This window comes from Puma concolor, chromosome E4 (genome assembly GCF_028749965.1).
Source record: "Puma concolor isolate L17-30 chromosome E4, mPumCon1.1.hap2, whole genome shotgun sequence".
Taxonomy (NCBI): domain Eukaryota; kingdom Metazoa; phylum Chordata; class Mammalia; order Carnivora; family Felidae; genus Puma; species Puma concolor.
Window position 1 is genome coordinate 48011917 of NC_141683.1, and position 20836 is coordinate 48032752.

General features: G+C 36.2%; 1 protein-coding gene across 2 annotated transcripts in view; it reads right to left on the minus strand.

The window, feature by feature from the left end:
* Position 1: 1 nt before the first annotated feature.
* Positions 2-20836, minus strand: part of TPR (translocated promoter region, nuclear basket protein) — a 66329-nt gene continuing 45494 nt past the window's right edge. Inside the window, exons 38-52 of one of the 2 annotated variants that reach the window (XM_025921147.2) lie at positions 20186-20458; positions 19173-19321; positions 18202-18285; positions 15090-15290; positions 13625-13756; positions 13339-13429; positions 10635-10819; positions 9384-9452; positions 9176-9270; positions 7216-7322; positions 5960-6055; positions 5677-5833; positions 3392-3510; positions 758-853; positions 2-149 (exon numbers count right to left, since the gene is read on the minus strand). In XM_025921147.2, the coding sequence (XP_025776932.2) occupies positions 94-149; positions 758-853; positions 3392-3510; positions 5677-5833; positions 5960-6055; positions 7216-7322; positions 9176-9270; positions 9384-9452; positions 10635-10819; positions 13339-13429; positions 13625-13756; positions 15090-15290; positions 18202-18285; positions 19173-19321; positions 20186-20458 (1910 nt within the window). In that variant the 3' untranslated portion in view covers positions 2-93. The remainder of the gene's footprint in view (positions 150-757; positions 854-3391; positions 3511-5676; positions 5834-5959; positions 6056-7215; positions 7323-9175; positions 9271-9383; positions 9453-10634; positions 10820-13338; positions 13430-13624; positions 13757-15089; positions 15291-18201; positions 18286-19172; positions 19322-20185; positions 20459-20836) is intronic. The other variant, XM_086693078.1, reaches the window with a different exon arrangement.

Below are 20836 nucleotides of genomic sequence, written 5' to 3' on the forward strand. Positions count from 1 at the left end.
ATTTAAATACAAAAAGGTTTTTAATCTTGACAACCATTACACTAAAACAGGCTTGGACAATCTTATTCACAATTATTACAGTTTACAGGATATTTAATTAATATTTCCTCTATTTATTCCTCCTCTCCCTCCCATTGCATGGCTCACACCTATAAGAGAAAAAAATAACCAAACTGAATGCATCTTTTAAGAAGTTAGCTCAAAACTGGAGTATTCACTTACCCTAGGTCATTATAAAAATTTTCAATATCAAATATCTAGGTATATAAATATAAAACTGTGTTAGACATTTGACATCTTCAGTGAAAATTAGTACAATTAGATTATTATTTTCATGACATGAATACAATCTTTAATGTTTACCTTAGAAGACATATTAAAAATTTTAATTTTTTTAACTAAACAAAGTCACAAAGCTTTATTCTGTAGTGTAAGAAGTATAACAATAGGCAGAGATGTAACAAATGACTATCTAGTACTATAACACTTCAGCTTCTCAAAATCTTTACTTTTAACTCAAGGAAGAAATGAATAAATATGAATTCTAAGTACATATTCATTATATACCTATAGTTTACAAATCTTTCTGCAAGAAGCTTACAGGTTAGTAAACATCACATGCTCAATGTGTAATAATTTAATCAATCCTTGAACATTAAAAAAACCTAGATACAGTTGGAAGTTTAAGGGTTAGAAAACTTGTTCCGTGTATTACTATCATACATCCTATCATGTAATCAATATGTCAGAAATTTACCTCTCTGTCTGTTAAACTGACGACCACGGACACCTTGTCTCAATGTTGTCTGAAGTCTTACTCGTCTGAAAGGCTTTGGTTGACTACTGCTAGTATCTAAGGAAAAAAAAACGCATTAAAATATAAGAAAGCAGGTTAAAAAATAAGAAAAGCATTTACAATGACAAAATCTAGTTACTAAATGCATGGATAAATGCAGAGGTGTCCATTTGTTTCAGTATTTAAAAGTTGTTTCATTTTTAACAAGGGACATTTAACAAACAAAAGAGTAAAATGTAAAAAAAAATTTCCTTATTAAAAAGAGTGCTTGAGGTTTTTCATTCATTCACTCCACTCATTTGATAAATATTCACTTGGTGCCTATCCAGGTATCACTGTGCTAGAAGGTGAGGACTACAATAAAATACCACATATCACCTCCCTCAGGAAATAACAGTGCCCTACACTATGTGATCATTATCTGAATCCTCTCGTTTCCAGACACCCCAAATCTTGCCAGCTCAAATTTATCCCCAAATCTGACCTCTTCTCACAAATTAAACTCTACCAGCCTGTCTAAACATCACTGTCTTAACCCTGAATCAGTACGATATCCTCCAAACTTTCTCCTTCTTTCTGCCCATTACACATTTTCAAATCTCTTATTTACACAGCAGCGAAACTGGTACTGTTAAGTCCTTATTACTACTCTGTTTGAAGCCCTCTAAAAAAGCTTCCTAAATCCAGGGCACCCGGGTGGCTCAGACAGGTTAAGCATCTGACTCTTGATCTCACCTCAGGTCATCTCACGATTCGTGAGATTGAGCCCCATGTTGGGCTGCACACTGACAGCACAGAGCCTGCTTGGGATTCTCCCTCTCCCTCTCTCTTTGCCCCTCCCCCACTTATGTGCGTACACACACACACACACTCTCTCTCTCTCTGTCTTTCTCAAAATAAATAAATGAACTTAAAAAAAATAAAAGCTTCCTAAATCCATGAAAGCCAAAGCAATTATGATGATCTACTGGGCCTCTCCCCCGGTTCCTCTCTGGTCTTCCTGTGCTCTAACCACATTGGCCTCCTGGCTGACCTTGAATATACCACACTGCTGTCTTAGGGACTCTGCATCTGCTAGATCTCTCACCTGGAACACTCTTTTTCCTCAAAACTGCACAGCTTTGCTACCTTACCCATTCCAGGTCTTTACTGAAATGTCATTTTCCTAGTAATGCTTTCTTTTGCCTGGCACACGGTGGGCACTGAAATATTTACTGACCAAATGAACAATTGCTCAGATGAGGTGGCTTAGTGTTTTATATTACTATTACCAAAAAATGTAGACATCCTAATTTAATAGCATACTATATAAGGGAACAAAAACCCTATCTTCTTATGCAAGTCCCGGTAAGATATAACTAGTGCCCATTCTACAGTTGAAAAGAATTCTCATGGGACATTAGAATATAATTGGAGAAAGAGCACTTCAGTAATTCTATTATTAATAATTCTGATAATTATGATACTTGAGCCCTGTGGACTGTAATGCATTGAGTTATATAGTTTATATACATTTCTAATTTGACTACAAGATTAATTATGACCATCCATACTTCATAATAAAATCAATGTGCAGGCATTTAAAGTTACTAGCTGTTAAAAGGGATCTGAGCCTTGGGATGTTGGCTCATCGGTTGATGTGTCAGAGAAAAGCAGCTGATAGGCAGAAAAGATCTTGAGATAGTAAAGTCCCATAACTGAAAAAAGTAATAACTGAGCAGATCTTCCACAGAACATGAAGGTTCCATGGCAGAATTTGAGAATTACTGCTATAAACAATTCAAAATAAAAATAATCAGAGTGGATGATGGGTACTATATTTCTTCAATAATAAAAGTAATTCCGTATCTAAAAACTGTAAGACAGATAAATTAGTACAGCGTATTATTTTAAAAGTGGAGTCCCTGAAGCCAAACTTCTTGAGTTTGCATCCTGGCTTGCCCATTATTTATTAGCTATGTACTATGGCAAAGTTATTCAACATTTCTGTGCCTCAGTTTCCGTATGGGTGATTACCATGTTGGTTTCATGTGAGAATTAAATAAATATATGTAAAGGGCTTAAACATGGACTGATACACATAAGTGCTCAATAAATGTTAATTACTTTTTTAAGAATACCAGATAAATAGTTTTTATTGTAGGAAAGATACATAAAATAGCCTTTTTCAAAGTTAATGTCATGTACTTGAAAAGAAAGCCAAACTTTGAAATTATTTACATTAGTAAATTTCAAATATTTTTTGAGCAACAGACCTCCTACCCTTCAACTCTTCAAATCCAATCTCATGTCAGAACCCCCAAATGTAGAACAAATAACATGAAGCTGCTTTGTTTTCAAGAGGCAGGAGATGTGAAGTATTGCTCCCTAGCTTCCTTCCCAGTAACCAATCCCTCACAGCCCTGCTGCACCTCCAGGACAACCACGTCTTTAATATACCTGATGTCTCCTTTAATGAAATACAATTTCCATTTTAAATAAGGCATTTTAAACTCAGGGAAAAAAGAGAATTATCAATTTGTTACCGATAAAATTGTCTTTTGCAAACAAGTTTGATGTATCGAAGTTGTGCTGTATTCAAGAGCAGGAACTTACCTACAGAAGAACTGGAAGGAGGATCCTGACTGGTGGAAGGAAGATCTGACTCATCAGATGCCTGTACAGGTTCTTCTTCCTGCTGGCTATCAATTTCTAGGCCTGCTTCTGAACTAATACTAAGAAAGGAAAATAAAAATTGATTGGTAGAAAATACAAGCTGATCTTTGAGGTATCCAAAATTGTTCCCAACCTCTTTTTTTTTTTTAAATGTTTTTTTTTTTTCAACGTTTATTTATTTTTGGGACAGAGAGAGACAGAGCATGAACAGGGGAGGGGCAGAGAGAGAGGGAGACACAGAATCGGAAACAGGCTCCAGGCTCCGAGCCATCAGCCCAGAGCCCGACGCGGGGCTCGAACTCACGGACCGCGAGATCGTGACCTGGCTGAAGTCGGACGCTTAACCGACTGCGCCACCCAGGCGCCCCTCCCAACCTCTTTTTGATATAGTTTATCACTTAAATAACCCCAAGTTCCCCCTAACTCAAGATTGTAGACTCTGACTTTGATAATGGTTTATTTTTTTTTTTTAAGGGGGCAGGGGAAAAGAGAGCTCAAGTTGTTTTTTCCTTATTCCTCTCTCACCAGGACATGTTCCAATTTTAGTTTCTGCTTCCTTTCTTTGTCGTTTTTTTCTTTGACAAAGGATGTGCACCTTCTTGACATTCATAAGAGATATTACCGAGATCTTGAAATCTCAAAACAACTTTCTAGGAAAGCAGAGCACTAAAATAATTTACAAGTCACAACTATAAACAACTAATTCACCAGGGGCTCTAGCCCAGATGAGACATGCTGTGGGTATGTGATTTCCTGGCTCAATGGCTATAACTTCACCACTCTCTCTCCCACTCAAAAAAGCACATCAAAACGCAAGGAAGGGAGGTAACAATCCAAAAGCACTTTGAATCTGCTCCAGTATTATCATCTGCAAATTTTAGTACAGTCATTAGTAATAATGTATCTGAAAGATGTCTTTCATAACTATGTGTTGAAGTTGAGAAGTGCTAATGAAGTGTAAAGTGCATGGGGCTGAAGTCAAGGGTCAAATCCAGTCTAAGCCAGTTACCAGTGGCCTAAGCAAGTTATTTTAACATGCTCTGAGTCTGGGCTTCCTCATTGTAAATTGGAGATAATACTTTGTAGAGATTTTGTGTGGGTCAGAAACGACATATATAAAGCAACTTGTATACATGGTATGAAATTAATGACAGCTAGTATTTCCAGCAGGGTGTATAACCTCAAAATTAGCAGCACTGTGTTACAGCATAATAATAAGCCTGCTTTTTCTCTCATATGCTAGAAGTGGCCTATAATTATGCTAAGAAAATACTGCTAAATAAAACAAAATCTTTGAGCTCTACCTAGGAAATCTGGGTGCTAGTTCTAGCTATGCTTCTATGAAGTAGTTCAACTTTTTTATTTTATAAAGAATTAGGTTCTGCCTTGAAAGTTAAAGCTTTTCCAAGACCATGGTCTAGTGCTTCTTTGCATTAAATTACTCTACTCCCTCTGGGGTGCCTGGGTGGTTCAGTTGATTAAGTGTCCAATTTCAGCTCAGCTCATGATCTCATGGTTCTTGAGTTCAGCCCCGCATTGAGTTCTGACAGCTCAGAGCCTAGAGCCTGCTTTGGATTCTATGTCTCCATCTCTTCTCTCTCTGCCCATCTCCCACTCACACTCTCTCCCTCAAATAAACGTTAAAAATTTTTTTTAAATAAATTACTCTACTCTCTTGACTTAAAAAATACAGATGATGTGTCATGAAATACTTTTGTTAAACTTTGTTTATAACTGATGTATTAAAAAAATGTTGTCAGGTCTTAAAAACTACTAGAAGTTTCTAATTTTTAAGAAGTCAGTATTTCAGACATCAAGTTCTAAATGCACATAAAGAATGAATAAATGAGGTTCACTCAAGAGCCCACTACAAAATGGAAAGTGAGCCATTTCCAAACTTTCACAGAAAGACTTCTTACTTAGAGAAAAGTTCAAGCAGCTACATTAATGCAAGGGTACCAGTGACTTTAAAGAAAAGACTGTTCTAGAATACATCACGTAATTTTCAGGGAGATAAACATTTTAAAAATTACTTGTCTGCTGCAGTAACATCCAAGTCCTAAAATATATTACTATATGAAAAAATCAGTCTTCCAAAATGTATAGCTTGGTTTATTTTTGTAATGGGATGCTACTGAAAATATAGCCAAACCCACTGTCTGCTGGCTAAAGGAAAACAAGTGTAAAGGTCTAAAGCAAGCAAAAATTATAAAGTAAACCTTTACCCTTCAGATTCTGCCTCCACAAATACTTCATCGCCATCATCACCTGTTGCTGTTTCATTTGTTGTGGATAAAGTGCCAGTGGACGTTGTCACCATTGGAACCGACTGAGAGGCGTGCTCTGAAGCATCAGAGGTGGTACTCTCAGTAAATACGGTCACTTTAAAATGAAAAGAAACGACAACTTTAACTTGGTGGCTTACCAAATCTTTAGCCAGAAGATGTCTCACAGGTTCCCATTTTACCAAGAATGTACGTAATCTACCAGTCTGCCTGTGATACTTACCAGGGGCTGCCACTTGTAGAGGTGTGGTGGGAACACTTCGGCCACCTGACTCTTCTTCATGAGCTAGGAAGAGGGGTGTTTCATACATTCCTAAACCTGAAGACAATTCTAAATATTAATGAATGACTGAAAGAACATAAAACTGTCAATATGCTAGGTATCTGAAAGAAACAAAATGAATCAGTGGAGACACACAAGTTTGCTGTAGCCCACTTATTTCGCACATCAGGCAAAAATCAGTCTCTCAAAATGTAAATGTAACTGAAACACATCCTTTAAGTTCACAGACACTCAGAAGCCTTTAAAAAAGTACCTAAGATGCTAGTCCTGTGATTTCATATAAGCTAACTTTATGAAATACCCAACTAAATCAGGTCCTATGTTAGAATCTACTCACCAAAACTATAAGATATGACTCTTCCCCTTTTTGTTAAAGAAACTGAATTTCAAGGAGGCTAATCAACTTTCCCCAAGTTGCAAAACTAGTAGGTGGTAGCATTCCAATTTAAGCCTAGACCTGACTTCCAAGCCTAGGAATTGTCCTATAAAATAAAAAATCATATAAGATTTGAATTTATATAAAAGATACAGTATATGGCTTATATAATCCTTTATTTTGGGCTTATAAAAGTAGTATGCTTTCCTTATTCACTTACAAAATGCCATACAGCTTCCCAGAAATATAGTTGGTTATATGGATGCCAACTGAGGATTAAAAGGTAATTAATTCCACAAAAAGCAGAATTCATGTTTAACAGCCAACTAGTATTACTTAACTTAGGGATCATTTTATGCCACATATTTTACACATTTTATCTTTCTTACTTTCAATGTCAGTAGACAATATCTAATTAATTTTATACCTTTAACTAGAAATGTAAAGTATCAAACTAAACATAAAACATGCTGCATTCCTTTCAACAACTTTAAAATGGCTCACTGTATCTATGTTCAACAAATATTCCTAAATAGTTTGTACATGTATGACATATAGGAGTCAGAAGAAATAAAAATGTAAAATCTAGTCCTTATGCTCAAAGATCTGAGAACTTTGTTGGAAAGGTAAGATTTATATGTAAGGCAACATTTAACAAGTAGTAAATACAGCTTTTCCCAAAAATCTGCAGAGGAATTACTTAGATATCAATTTTTTAAAAAAGTTTATATTTGCTCACTTAAACAAAATCACATCAGAATAGCTTATTACTTGAATACGTGCAAATCCAGGAGATCTAAGCATTTATTTATCTATTTACCTCCTTGAGAAGCAAGCTGGCCAAGATCAGAGTGACTTGAACTTGTCTGTGGCATATCTTCAGGTGGCCCAAACCGGAATCTAGGAACACCAGCAACCTGTGGGGAGCTAAATAGACAAAAATGAATTTAAGATAAAATTTAAAGTTACTTTGTTTAAATCACAATGATGGGAAACAATATAGAAGGAAGAATAAGCACAAAGTAGGAAGAAAACAGATTAGAAATAAAGTTGATTACAGAAATCCTTATAAAAATATTTTCAAAATATCAGTTGTCAATGAATTTAGTAGTAAGATTACATGTGATTTATATATATTTAATTTATCAGTAACTTTCAGCTCTCCTGAACTATGCCTCACATTTCCTGAATCTACTGGATCTCTATCTCCACGTAGATACACTGAAAACAACACAAATCTAAAATGAGAAGTACCAAAAAAAAAGAGAATGAAGTCATGAGACAAAGTCTTGTCTTGGTTTTTCACTGTTGAGTCATAGATAAGTCACCTCTAGCCCACTTCCTCTCCGAAAGAGCTCATCACACGGCTCCCAAGGTCTAGAAAAAGTCTAGACCCTGTTAGATGGCTAGAAACTTGTCTTCCCCTTGTGCCCACGCCTCACCCTACCCTTCCACCTTCTTTCACTAGCCAGCCACTAATGTTTATGGATTATTCCTCTGTGTTACTCTTAAATCTATTTTCTTTTCCATGTCAACACTATTGCTTTAGTTAAGGATGTTCTCTTTCAGGTGGATTGTTAAACTTATCTTCATAAAATTATTAGAACCTTGCATTCTGACCTATGCAAGAATCTGCTACTGGCTGTCACTCAGAACCTGCTTACTGGAGTCTCTTTCTGATAGGCTGACTTCCAGAAGGGAAGGGCAGACACTGATCAGTTGGCTTGGAAAAGTGTGTTAACCAAGATGAGTTATGGTTAATTGAGCAAGTTTAAAATAGGTTTTGATGGGCATATATTATATGGGCATATATTTTCCCAAGTCTCTGGAACTTTTTCATTCTGGTATTCAAGTACATCCTATTATGCACCTAATACTTTAGCTACAATTAAACGAGTACTTTCACATGGAAAGCTTTTTTATCCTTTAAGAGAAGTGGTTTGGCTCAAGTTAACACAGGTTCTAGAGCCAGAATGACTGGTTCGAAAGAATAAACTGCCATTTTCTTGCTGTCTGTTAATATCTCTGTGCTTCCTTATAATGTAGAACAGCAACAATAATGGTGTCTAGGCTCATAGCTATAAAGATTAAATAAACAGATTCATGGAAATGCTCAAAAGTGGTAGGTAATTCTTTTCCAAGACTCAATTCAGTGTTGTCCCCATTAAGTCTCATATTCATTTCCCCTAACTTCTTTGTATTAAAAAGCCTATTGCTTATCCTTTTATTCTCCTAGACTGAGTAGGCGACAATTAGTTTCCTCATATGCTTGGCTTTTGAAATAATGCCATCCTTCACGATCACTGCCATTACCAACACCTTCATCAACATCTGCAACGCATTTACTACATACCAGGTAATATTCTAACCATGTTAGTATAAATCAGTTCATTTAATTCCCACAACTTCTATGGTACTACCTACCGTATTATGCCCATTAGTAAAATGAGAATAGAGAATAGAATAGAGAACCTAAATAACCTGACACAGCTGGCAAGCAGCACAGCTAAGTTTCAAACCCAGGCATTCTGACTCCAGAGGCTGTGTTCTTAACCACTGTTATAATGCCTTTAAATTTCAAATTCCTAATGGAAGCAACTATATTTCATTCACCTTTATATCATTTTCCCCAACACTACATCCTCAGCCCTCCTACCCCAGTGCTCAGGACACAATTAGAAGACTCAATAAGTAATGAATCACTCAAATATAAACAAACTGACAGGGAAAAAGGAGGAATATGATTAGTTACAAAATATGTTTCTCGTTCATTAACTTACTGAATTGCTTCAGCAAATCCATCAGTGCGATGTGGTACCACAAGAGTTGGAGTACTGGGAACTGTTCTGTCCTCATCATCAAAAAAGTGCTGCTGCTGAAATGAAGGCAGAAAATGGGAATCAACAGGCATGACAGAAATACATGTATGGACTACGTAAGTATGTGCTGAACAAATGAGTCACTTTCACATAATGGGTAGATAGTTACCATGCCACCTATTCCCGGAGTCAACTGAAGCCCACGTCCTACAGACTGCCTCCGAGTCATCTGAATTCTCTGTGTCAAGAAGGGAATTACATTTGTTTTAAGGAATCAGGCAATGAAATAAGAACCAAATACCAATAGATACAGCTTACTACACTGATCATAACAGCACTGAAATGTTAGCATGTAATGTAACCACCAGGGTATCTTTTCAGGAAAAACTGCTTTCTTTATCAGTTTTAAATAGCGATAAATTTTTAAATGTACAGACTGTAATACTGACCAACAAATACTTTATTAACCAAAAGACAAAATATTAACCAATATTTAAAACCAATCTCTGATCCTATTTTATTTGTATGTAGCTAATTTACTATTTCCTTAATTTAAGACATTAGGGAATGTGCCTTTGGATCTTAAAGCTTAATTATTCTTTGTAGCTCAAACAGCAATATGGTCTTCACATAAACTGTTGCCCAATTCAGGCAATTCTGAATTGGTAGATCTGGTACATACTGCAGGATCCATACACAATCCATTACGGCTATATTTTTACCTAATGAGGTTATCTTCATCTGTGGTATTTTAGAAGAATCTACACCTGACAGTTTTCAGTACACCATAACGTAGCGTAAGAGTCAAGTTAGATTAGTAAGAGCCTTTGTAGTTTTCCTGCTGTTTCTGTAAGAGTTTCTGATTAAGAGATGTTCAACCCTATTACAAAGAGTGCTACATGCTAAGGGTCATGAACGCTATCATTAATTAGGAAAATGGAAATTAATATGTAGGAATGAAACAAAAGGAGAGAAAAAAATGTTCTGCTAAGCAGAACAGTAATTTCCTTTTGAAGAAAAAGCATGCGCACCATAGAAAAAGAAACCTTCAAAATACATGGTGGTCTGCTGCTAAAATAAAATTTACTTTAATTAAAATCCCAGAAACCCTTTTCCTTTTCTTAACCTTTAGAAAAAGTGACCAGACCTTTATTTGTTATGACTGTAACCATTTCAATTTATACACAACTTTTAGTAAGCCTTGCCTTTCTAAAACTTGCTTCACTTAGAAGTAAATTACTGCCATATTTTAAGGAAAAGAAGTAGGAGATTAGTTTCAGTTCAAAAAACTTTATAAAAATATGCTAAAACGTTAAAAAGTTCATTTAACTTCTGGAAAAAATTGTATCTAACAGAAAGGAGGAGAGATAAAGCCAAGATTTTTTAGTTTATTTTTCAGATTGACCAGTACTTTTAATACCTGAACTGGTGGTCCCAATTCTTGAGGTGGAGCATGAATGGTCAGGCGTGGGGGCAGAGGGTGTGGAGGGCGTCTCGGAGACTGAGGTGCTCGAGGAGTCTGTCTTTCAGATGCTGATGATGGCTGTTGTTCTCTAGAAATGTCCTGGGAAAAAGATGGCTCCGCGGTACCTGCATTGCCTTCACCTAGAGGAAAAGAGAAGCTTATTTTGAACTATTAAATTTATCACAGAATAACTTGGGACAATCCCCTAGAAGTATAAATTTTGCCACTAGGAATGTTCACCTCACTAATACTTTCAGAAGGAAAGCAGTGAGGTGTGGACAATGGGAGTGCAATTATCAGCTGTGCAGCCTTAGGCAAGTCCCTTAACCTCTCTGAGTCTATTTCTCTGGTTGGTTAATGGAACCAGCTAAAAAATACTTCTGTATTTTCGGTTTCTTAAACTTGTAATTTCAATGTCTTGATCTTCAGATGTCTAGGTCTTCTACATACGTGGTAAAAACAACAGAAGCTGTTTCCCACTGGGAAAGTAAATAGGCTATCACAGAATTCAGCAGTTTTAAAAGTCTGAGGTCTGGAATCAGATTCTAGCTATAACATTTAATAGCTATGTGATCTTTTTTTTTTCCCCTCTTCTTTTTTAAGTAATCTCTATGCCCAATGTGGGGCTCAAACTCAAACCCCGAGATCAAGAGCTGCATGTTCTACTGACTGCATGTCCTGAGCCAGCCAGGTGCCCCTCTCAGATTCTTAATTGGTACCTACTGATAAGCTCATTGTAAGAATATAGTTGACTCTTGAACAACACGGGTTTGAACTGCACAGGTCCATATTTGCAGATTTTTTACAGTGCAGTACAATAATTATATTTTCTCATGATTGTCTTAATAATGTTTTCTTTTCTCTAGCTTACTTTATTAAAAGAATACAGTATATGATACAATATATAAAAACATGTTAATTGTTTTATGATATCACTAAGGCTTCTAGGTCAACAGTTAGCCATTAGTAGTCAAATTTTGGGGGGGTCAGAAGTTACACTTGAATATTTGACTATACAGGGGGTTTGGCATCCTTAACCCTGGAATTGTTCAATTTAATGTTAAGTACAGTTGCTCAGGAAAAGCATTCTTTTTGTAACTTTTTGGCAACATACCAAATACATCCACTAACTTAATTTTATCCAGATCACTAGGCCTATTTTTGTTTCATTGTAAAAAAGAAAGTCTCCACTAAGTATTCAATGAACATCTATTATATGCTTTGTATCTGGAAAAAAAATGGCTACCAACATTGGCCCTGAAAAGACTTAACTTTCAGTGATAATACTTAAAAGGGCAAAACATTTCTTCCTGTATCCCAACTATGTGACACGTTTCTTAAATCTACAAAATGTTTTATAAAATGTAAATTATGACCCCAAATTATCATTAATCTCTCTCCTTATGTCCCTTAAAAAGTAATATGTTTTAGTATATGGTTTAATATTCATTAGTTTATTTTTTTTCCTAAAAAATTTAAAAGCTGAAAGGTTGCCTATGCCCTTGCTTTATCTTAATTCACATGAGCACATACCATGCATTTATTTTTTAAGTTCATTTATTCATTTTGTAAGAGAGAGAGAAAGTAAGGGAGAGAGAGGTAGGGAAGGGCAGAAAGAGAGGGAAAGAGCGAATCCCAAGCAGGCTCCACACTATCGGCACAGAGCCAACGTGGGGCTTGAACTCACAAACTGCAAGATCATGACCTGGGCCAAAGTCAAGAGTTGGACATTTAACCCACCAAGCCACCCACAAGCCCCATACCTTGCACTTTTAAATGTGCAGGTTTATGCAGAAATTCAGACAGTTTTCCCAATAGTCCACATATATAAGGCTTTATTACATTACCCTTTACGATTTTGGCTCAGTATTATTATAAAACCAGGATATTAGACCAGATGATCACCAATTCTTTAAAACACATTTAAAAATGTTCTAAAATAAATTTTTCTATGATTTCCAGAATCCTTTAATACCTACAACATTTCAGTGAGGTCTGGACTCAACCTCTCAAACATTTAACAAAAAGCATGTTACGATGACCACAGTATCTTTTATTCAATGGAAAACCAGTAAACATTGCAAAGCTCCGGGGCGCCTGGGTGGCGCAGTCGGTTAAGCGTCCGACTTCAGCCAGGTCACAATCTCGCGGTCCGTGAGTTCGAGCCCCGCGTCAGGCTCTGGGCTGATGGCTCAGAGCCTGGAGCCTGTTTCCGATTCTGTGTCTCCCTCTCTCTCTGCCCCTCCCCCATTCATGCTCTGTCTCTCTCTGTCCCAAAAATAAATAAATGTTGAAAAAAAAACATTGCAAAGCTCCAACACCCACAAATCCTAAATGTACAACTTGATTTAGATGACCTCTTCTGGCTGTGAACTGCTATTACCACTGTTAGAGGCCCCTGACTGAACTTTTTCCACTTAATAAAAACAGCAGCAACACGTTACATTTACAATACTTTACAGACTTCAGAATGTTTGAATCTTACAAAAGTCTGATGTGGCAGCAAAGACAGTATAATGACTTTAGAATAAGCTAATCTCTTGCTTGCTAATTTACTAACCAAGTTTCATTCCTTACATGATAATCAAATGCTATCCTAGTTTAGAAGATATTACCAGAAATATTCAATTAAAAAAGGTCTCCTTAAAAAAAGTCTCACCACTGTTCTGAGAATCAGCAGCTCTCTGATTACTTTCACCTCCACCCATACTTTCTTCTGTTTCTGTACCTGGATCAGTTCCATCACCACCCTAAAAACAAAATATGAGGAGTAAGTGCAAATATATTAGTTACCTTAAAAACATCATAACCAACCTAAACCACAATAACAACAAACAAACAAACAAATCCAAAGGTCTAAGAAGTGTTAGTGTTCTGACAACACAGGCCTCTGTATACCCTTGGAAAACAGTTTTTCTAGCAAGTTCTTAATTCTAGCCACTTACCTCAGCATCATCAGCTTCATATCCATCATTGCCATCTGCGCTACCAGTGCCTTCGTTACTATCTTCACCCTCATCTCCCATCCCTGTGTCATCCTCATCATCATCCTCATCTTCCTCATCTTCTTCATAATCCTAGCAGAAAAATTCCCAAGGAAAAACAAAGATCTTTGATGTAGCACACATATTCTGCACATCCTAACAGCGTGTTTAAAAATTTCAATAGGGGTGCCTGGGTGGCTCAGTCGGTTGAGCGACCGACTTCGGCTCAGGTCACGATCTCACAGCTCATGAATTTGAGCCCCGCGTCGGGCTCTATGCTGACAGCTCAGAGCCTGGTGCCTGCTTCCGATTCTGTGTCTCCCTCTCTCTCCTTCCCTAACCCCCTTGTATTCTGTCTCTGTCTCTCTCAAAAATAAATACACATTAAAAAAAAAAAAATTTCAGTGACACACCGTTGATCAGGATACAGGAGTTGTCCTGAGAGTTATATGGAATTATGTCAGTGGCAGCAAATAGCAAAACTGTGAGGTTTACTGGAATGAGTACTGTAATAATCAGTTCTGTATTCTAACTGCTGACATGAGACCAGTTCAAAGATCAAAGCTCCGAGGTGTCCAAAAAGTGTTAGGTGGTCCACTTGATTCTCAATTTAAAAAGTGGCACTGAAGAAAAAACATGATGGAATTATACTAAACTATGAGCCTTTAAAAACCACTGTTTGATTAATGAAAGAATCTCAAATGAATGGTTATCAATAAGGATTAATTCCCAAAATAAAAAATAAAGTTTCACTTAAATTATGCTTCAATTAGCAAAAAAACAAAAACACACACACAAAAGACACAAAAAAACCTTTCATTATTTTTGAAAAAAATTATGTGACTAAACAAGAAAAAAAAAACCCTTTTTTTTTTTTTTTTTTTTTTTTTTCAACGTTTTTTTTTTTTTATTTATTTTTGGGACAGAGAGAGACAGAGCATGAACAGGGGAGCGGCAGAGAGAGAGGGAGACACAGAATCGGAAACAGGCTCCAGGCTCCGAGCCATCAGCCCAGAGCCTGACGCGGGGCTCGAACTCACGGACCGCGAGATCGTGACCTGGCTGAAGTCGGACGCTTAACCGACTGCGCCACCCAGGCGCCCCAAAAAAACCCTTTTTTTTATCTCCAGAAATGATAGAGCTTACAACTGAATCCAGTTAGTTGTCAGTAATATTTAAAACTAAGTTCAATTAACAAATTTAGCAAATCCTAAAAGGGTTTAGCAATTAAAAAAAACGATGGACTTTTCATCACTTATTCTATGCTCAATTCCATTATAAAATGTTAATTTCAGAACTATTGGGATAAAAAAAGCAAAATAACCTATTTAAACTGACAGGGAAGCAGATGTTACTGGTTGATGAATTAGCAGTTTTAAGGATCGGAGCATTTCACCCAGCAGTTTAAAAATAATGGATGATTTACCTCATGTTCTCCATCATTTTCATCATCATCCTCTTCTTCATCGTCACTGTCAATTACAATGACATCATCTCCTTTGCCTTGACCATCTTGGGATGAAGTTGTTGTTTGCTGATCTGACTGAAGGGGTCCAAGGTCTATTTGTAGAGACTGAGAGGTTTCTTCACTGTCTTCCATCGGAGTATAATCTCCCTGGGTAACTCCCTTATAAGAGTGAAAAAAAAAATACAAAGAAAACCAATTTTTTTTAAAGTAAAATATACTTAAAACTATCAGTGAGATACTGTATATCTAAGACAAAAAAACACTTGTGGACTAGTAGCATTTTGTTTTTAAAACGTGATTTTTAGGGGCACCTGGGTGGCTCAGTCAGTTAAGTGTCCGACTTCGGCTCAAGTCATGATCTCACGGTCCGTGAGTTCAAGCCCCGCGTCGGGCTCTGGGCTGACAGCTCAGAGCCTGGAGCCTGCTTCAGATTCTGTGTCTCCCTCTCTCTCTGACCCTCCCCCGTTCATGCTCTGTCTCTCTCTGTCTCAAAAATAAATAAACATTAAAAAAATAAATAAAAATAAAATAAAATGTGATTTTTATTAAAAGAAGAATTAATTTGAAACACACGCTAAAGAAAATAAATCGGGTTTCTTTACCGTCTTCTTGTAGAGGAAGCATTATAAATCCATTGAGTAATACTCCAATACAAAAAAATGCATATATACCGATATATGTGTATGAAAACCGGCATGATAGTGTAGATCAGTGTTGTCCAACAGAAACACAATGTGATCCACGATGTGATTCACACATGTAATTTTCAATTTTCTAGTAGTCATTTAAAAAATGAAAACAAGTGAAATCAGTTTATATTCTTAATATATACAAAAAATTATTTCAATATGTAATCAAACTAAGAATTTTTAAGTAGATATTCCACCTTTTAAAATTTATAATTAAGTCCTTTATTATCCAATGTAGATTTTTATACTCACAGTCTATCTCAATTCAGACTAGCTCTATTTCAAGTGTTCAACAGCCAATGTGGTTAGTTGACAGTGTAGTTGCAGACCAAAGTCAGAAAAAAAGAATATTCACAGGCTTGCAACTTATTATTATCAAAAAAAAATTTATTCCCCAAACCAGAAATAGCCTGGAAAACACACTAAACAAAATAAGCTATTATTATTGTCTTTTTTTAAAACAGCTGCCTTTTTAAGACAATGTTTACTTATTTTTGAGAGAGAGAGAGAGAGACAGAGGGAGAGAATGAGTGGGGGAGGGGCAGAGAGAGAGGGAGGCACAGAATCCGAAGCAGGCTCCAGGCTCTGGGCTGTCAGCACAGAGCCTGACACAGGGCGTGAACTCATGATCCACAAGATCATGATGGGAGCCAAAGTCGGATGCTTAACTGAATGAGGCACCCAGGTACCCCTATTATTATGGTCTTTTTACAAAGGTGCTTCTATCCCTAATAACTCAGTATACTGTTCTCAAACCATGTTAAAGACATTAGACGTGAATATAATTCTTTGCTTAATTCACCCTCACAATTCTATTTTGTTAGCCTCTGAAATCAACTGGTTAAACACTCAGCAAAATCTATTTTTTATACAAGCCCAAAGCAATGTCTTGTGAATTCCTTCACAAAGATTATATTTGCTGTAATGGGAAAAAATGAGTAATTTATGGTATAATTAAAAATGTGCTTCAAAGTGACAGGCTTATTTCAAGAAAAGCAATGCTTACAAAGAACATCTGCTTCAATGTCAGAAAACCAGAAAAATGAACTGTTACACATCAGTAGATAATGCTAAAAGTGGAATGGAATGCCAAATGGTACTTCTGAGTCACAGGGCAATTTTGCCAATCTCAAGAAAAAACTTTGTACAGAAGACTTTAGTATAATTTGACCAAATCTGGCAAGAAATTAGAAATTCAAGTATTATTTCAAAACTATTATTATGCTTTTCAGATATGACACTTTGAAAGACACGTGAAATGGAGGTCATTTAGAGTACTATGCACTCATTTTTAAGGTTTAGTTTTCTGCTTTAATTAAGGAAAATAGGGAAAATTAACTTAAAAATTAATACATCTAAGAAATCAAAATTCACTTGCAATCTATGGTTGCTTATGATCTGCTTGAAACAATCCCTTAATTTTATATAGATAATTTTAGAATAAATGATCCTAAAAATTTATCCAGACAGAACATACTATTTCAAGCTGAGGAGTATAACTAGAAACTAGACAGCCTAAGTTTAAGTCCCAGCTCCAGTGCTATCAGAAGTTGAGTATGTTACTTACCTGAGCATCATATAATAGGGCTGTTGAGGATTAAATTGGCTAATAACTGCTAATTTCTTAGAACACTTGGGATGCACGGTAAGGAACTGTATTAATTATCAGTTGTTAAACTATTAATATTACTATATTACGAATTCTCAATTATTGTGGCAGAGGGATGAAAGAAAAGTAATAGTACCTAAAACAGTATCTGCCACGTATTTTTAGTACTTATGATACTAAAAATCATGTTATATTATTCCAACAGATGAGAAGGCTTAAGGCCTTAAGGCTTACAATCAATGACTTGCCACAGTCACAAAACTTCTCAGTGGTAGTCAGGAATGGAACATAATGGTTTATAGCTTCAGAGTCTAAGAACTAGTGAGGCTGCCTCTGGAGAAGCCTCATTTACAGCTCAAAAAATGAAAAAAAATACAAATGCATTTCCTTTCATCGGTTGTTTTAATCCCATAAGAGAAGCAATAGAGAGGGGAGCAATAAAGGACCACCAAATGGGCACTATGGATTAACCCAAGACTCAACCAGCACTCGTCTTTCCAAATAATTAAGAGTGTATAATCTTTACTCATGACAACTCTTAGCCTGCAAAAATTCTGTGTTAAGTATAATAAAAACATCTCTTTAACAAAGTTTATAAGGCAGTATACTACCAAGAGTAAAACAAAACAGAAATTGCAATGGTAATTCTAATGTTATTTCATTAAATATAAAAGCATCAAGTTAAAAAAAAAGTCCAAGTAATGTTACAATTTGTCAAAGATGATTTCATTCACGAAATGCAACAATTTATTACTTTAAATGTTTTACTTACTTCTCCAATGGAATCTTGAGAATCTTGGTTGTATACTTGAGTCTCTACCTCTCCATCAGTACTTTCTTCTGCCATCACTTCTTCCTGAATAATAATACAAAGTGTGTTAACCAGATCAATTTACTAGATGAAGAGTCACCTGCTCAGCTAGTTTTCCCAAAATAAAAACTTAAATCTATAATTTTATGAAACTGCTCTTACATTACATACATACAACAGAAATGCTCTTACATTTATATGATATAACCAACCACAGTTCTCTTCAGTATAAACAAGTTTATAAACACTAATTAAATACATGCTAATGAAATTAATTTAGTAGTTTTAACGTTTCATGGTAAAACTTAATTCATTACAATTTTAGCTTCAACAAAAGAAAATAAAGGAACACAGTTTTGGTTAATCTGAGAAAAAGATGGCAGGTAACAGTTTAAAATGTCCATGAGACGATAAACTCCTTATTCTTTTTTTTTTTTTTTTTTAAATTTTTTTTTTCAACGTTTATTTATTTTTTTTGGGACAGAGAGAGACAGAGCATGAACGGGGGAGGGGCAGAGAGAGAGGGAGACACAGAATCGGAAACAGGCTCCAGGCTCTGGGCCATCAGCACAGAGCCCGATGCGGGGCTCGAACCCACGGACCGCGAGATCGTGACCTGGCTGAAGTCGGACGCTTAACCAACCGACTGTGCCACCCAGGCGCCCCAAACTCCTTATTCTTTGATTAGAAAAAATAACCATTCATTCCATTGAAATGGAATACAACTTAAGTTTTTATAACTGTCTTTTTTTAATTGAAATGGGAAATAATTCAGTCAAAACATATGCCAAGAATTATAAACAAATGTTGGCAAAGCAACAATACCTGAGCTGTCAGTTGAAGCTTTGCAGTAAGTTCAACAAGAGTTTTCCAAGTAATGGATTTTGGCTCCAACAGGTCCATGCACTTAATAATGTGACTGAAAGACTTACCTCAGTTCCTACAGGGGTAACACTTTTCAACTTCTTTGGAAGAGGCATTTCCACGGTATCATCAGAGACTTGGTCTGATGCTTCTATGGTGCTATCCTCTTCCTCTTCACGTGTCCGTTTAGGCAAAGAAGAACTTGGGGTAGCCGAAACTTTGAAATTACATAATTAAAATCTTGAATTAGAGGATAACAAACTCAATGAAACAAAGTTAGTTTTTGAAACATTTTGGTCATTTAACTGAAGAAAGATATAGTAAACACTTAACTGAACAGTTCAACGTAATTCATTCCTGCTAATATATGTGTAAGCAAAGAGTAACTGGGGTGCCTGTGTGGCTCAGTTGGCTAAGCGTCTGACTCTTGATTTCAGCTCAGGTCATGATCTCATGGTTGTGAGATGAGCCCAGAGTTGCACTCCAAACTCTGTTTAAGATTCTCTCTCCCTCTCCCTCTTACTCTCCTCCACACACCTGCTCTCAATCAATGGTCTTATACTATCAATCTTAAATGTGGTTAATAAACCCCATCAACTTTTACAGCAATGCATTTGATTCACGGTGTACTGATGTATAACTGCTATTCACAAAGTTTACGTAGGGCCTTCTATCGCTATAAAATCCAAGACTCCTTGGATAAAAAAATTTACACTGTTTGTTTAGATTTGAAAATCCTTATATGGTCTCCTACATGTTTTTTTTCCTCTCAGGACCTGTATTAAGTTACATATAATGTTATGGGGTTGTATCACCTTTAAAACCAGTCAAAATAACTGGAAGAGAAGAAAGATCTTAATGACAAAAATGAGTGATCTAGTAGTAAACATGAAATGAAGTGTTAGGAATCCATTCATCCTTCCTAACCCCATTTAGAAACCAAGTATGTACAAAGAATACTCAAGATGTGTATCATATCCAAGAAAATACAATGCACAGGTCTACTTTAACTTGCTTTTAAAATTAACCTTATCAAAAAAAAAAATTAAAATTAAAACAAAATAAATGAAATTAAGCTTACCAGTGCCAAATACTGCTGTGGAAGTAGAAGGCCGCTCAACTGGCGAACTCTGTACAACTTCTACTATGTTGGGGGACAGCTCTTGATTTGCAGGCTCTATCTGAGGATGACTCTGCTGGGTGGGTTGCACAAAAGCTGTAGCCTGCGTTTGTTGCTGAACGGTTAAAATGGGTTGAGGGATCGAAGGCTGGACATTAGGACTAGTAGAACGAACAGAACCACTTGCACTTCCAAACACTGGAACATGTTCCACAGGCCCTTCTGACTGCATCGCTGAAAAATAATTATAATGTTTAATATATGAAGTTTCCTATTCTTAGCAAACTTGGATTTTTCCCTCCCTACTATGTTACAGGTAACATTTTACAGTTATTTGTGTATGTATGTCTCACTACTCACTAGGCAAAAACAGTGTGAGTAAAGGTAATTAACGTATTCTGCATTTTTGTGTTGCCTATGTGACTGACATGGTAGTGTGCAGTTTGGTGGTTGAATGAAATAAGTCTCTGAAACTCTTTGCATCTATGATTTTATTTAAATCATAACCAAATAAGATAAATTAAGAAGCTCAAAAACAAATTACACAGTTTTATTATTAGTAGTGAGTAAGAAACTAGCCATGGGAACACAGTGAAGAAAATACTGAAATGG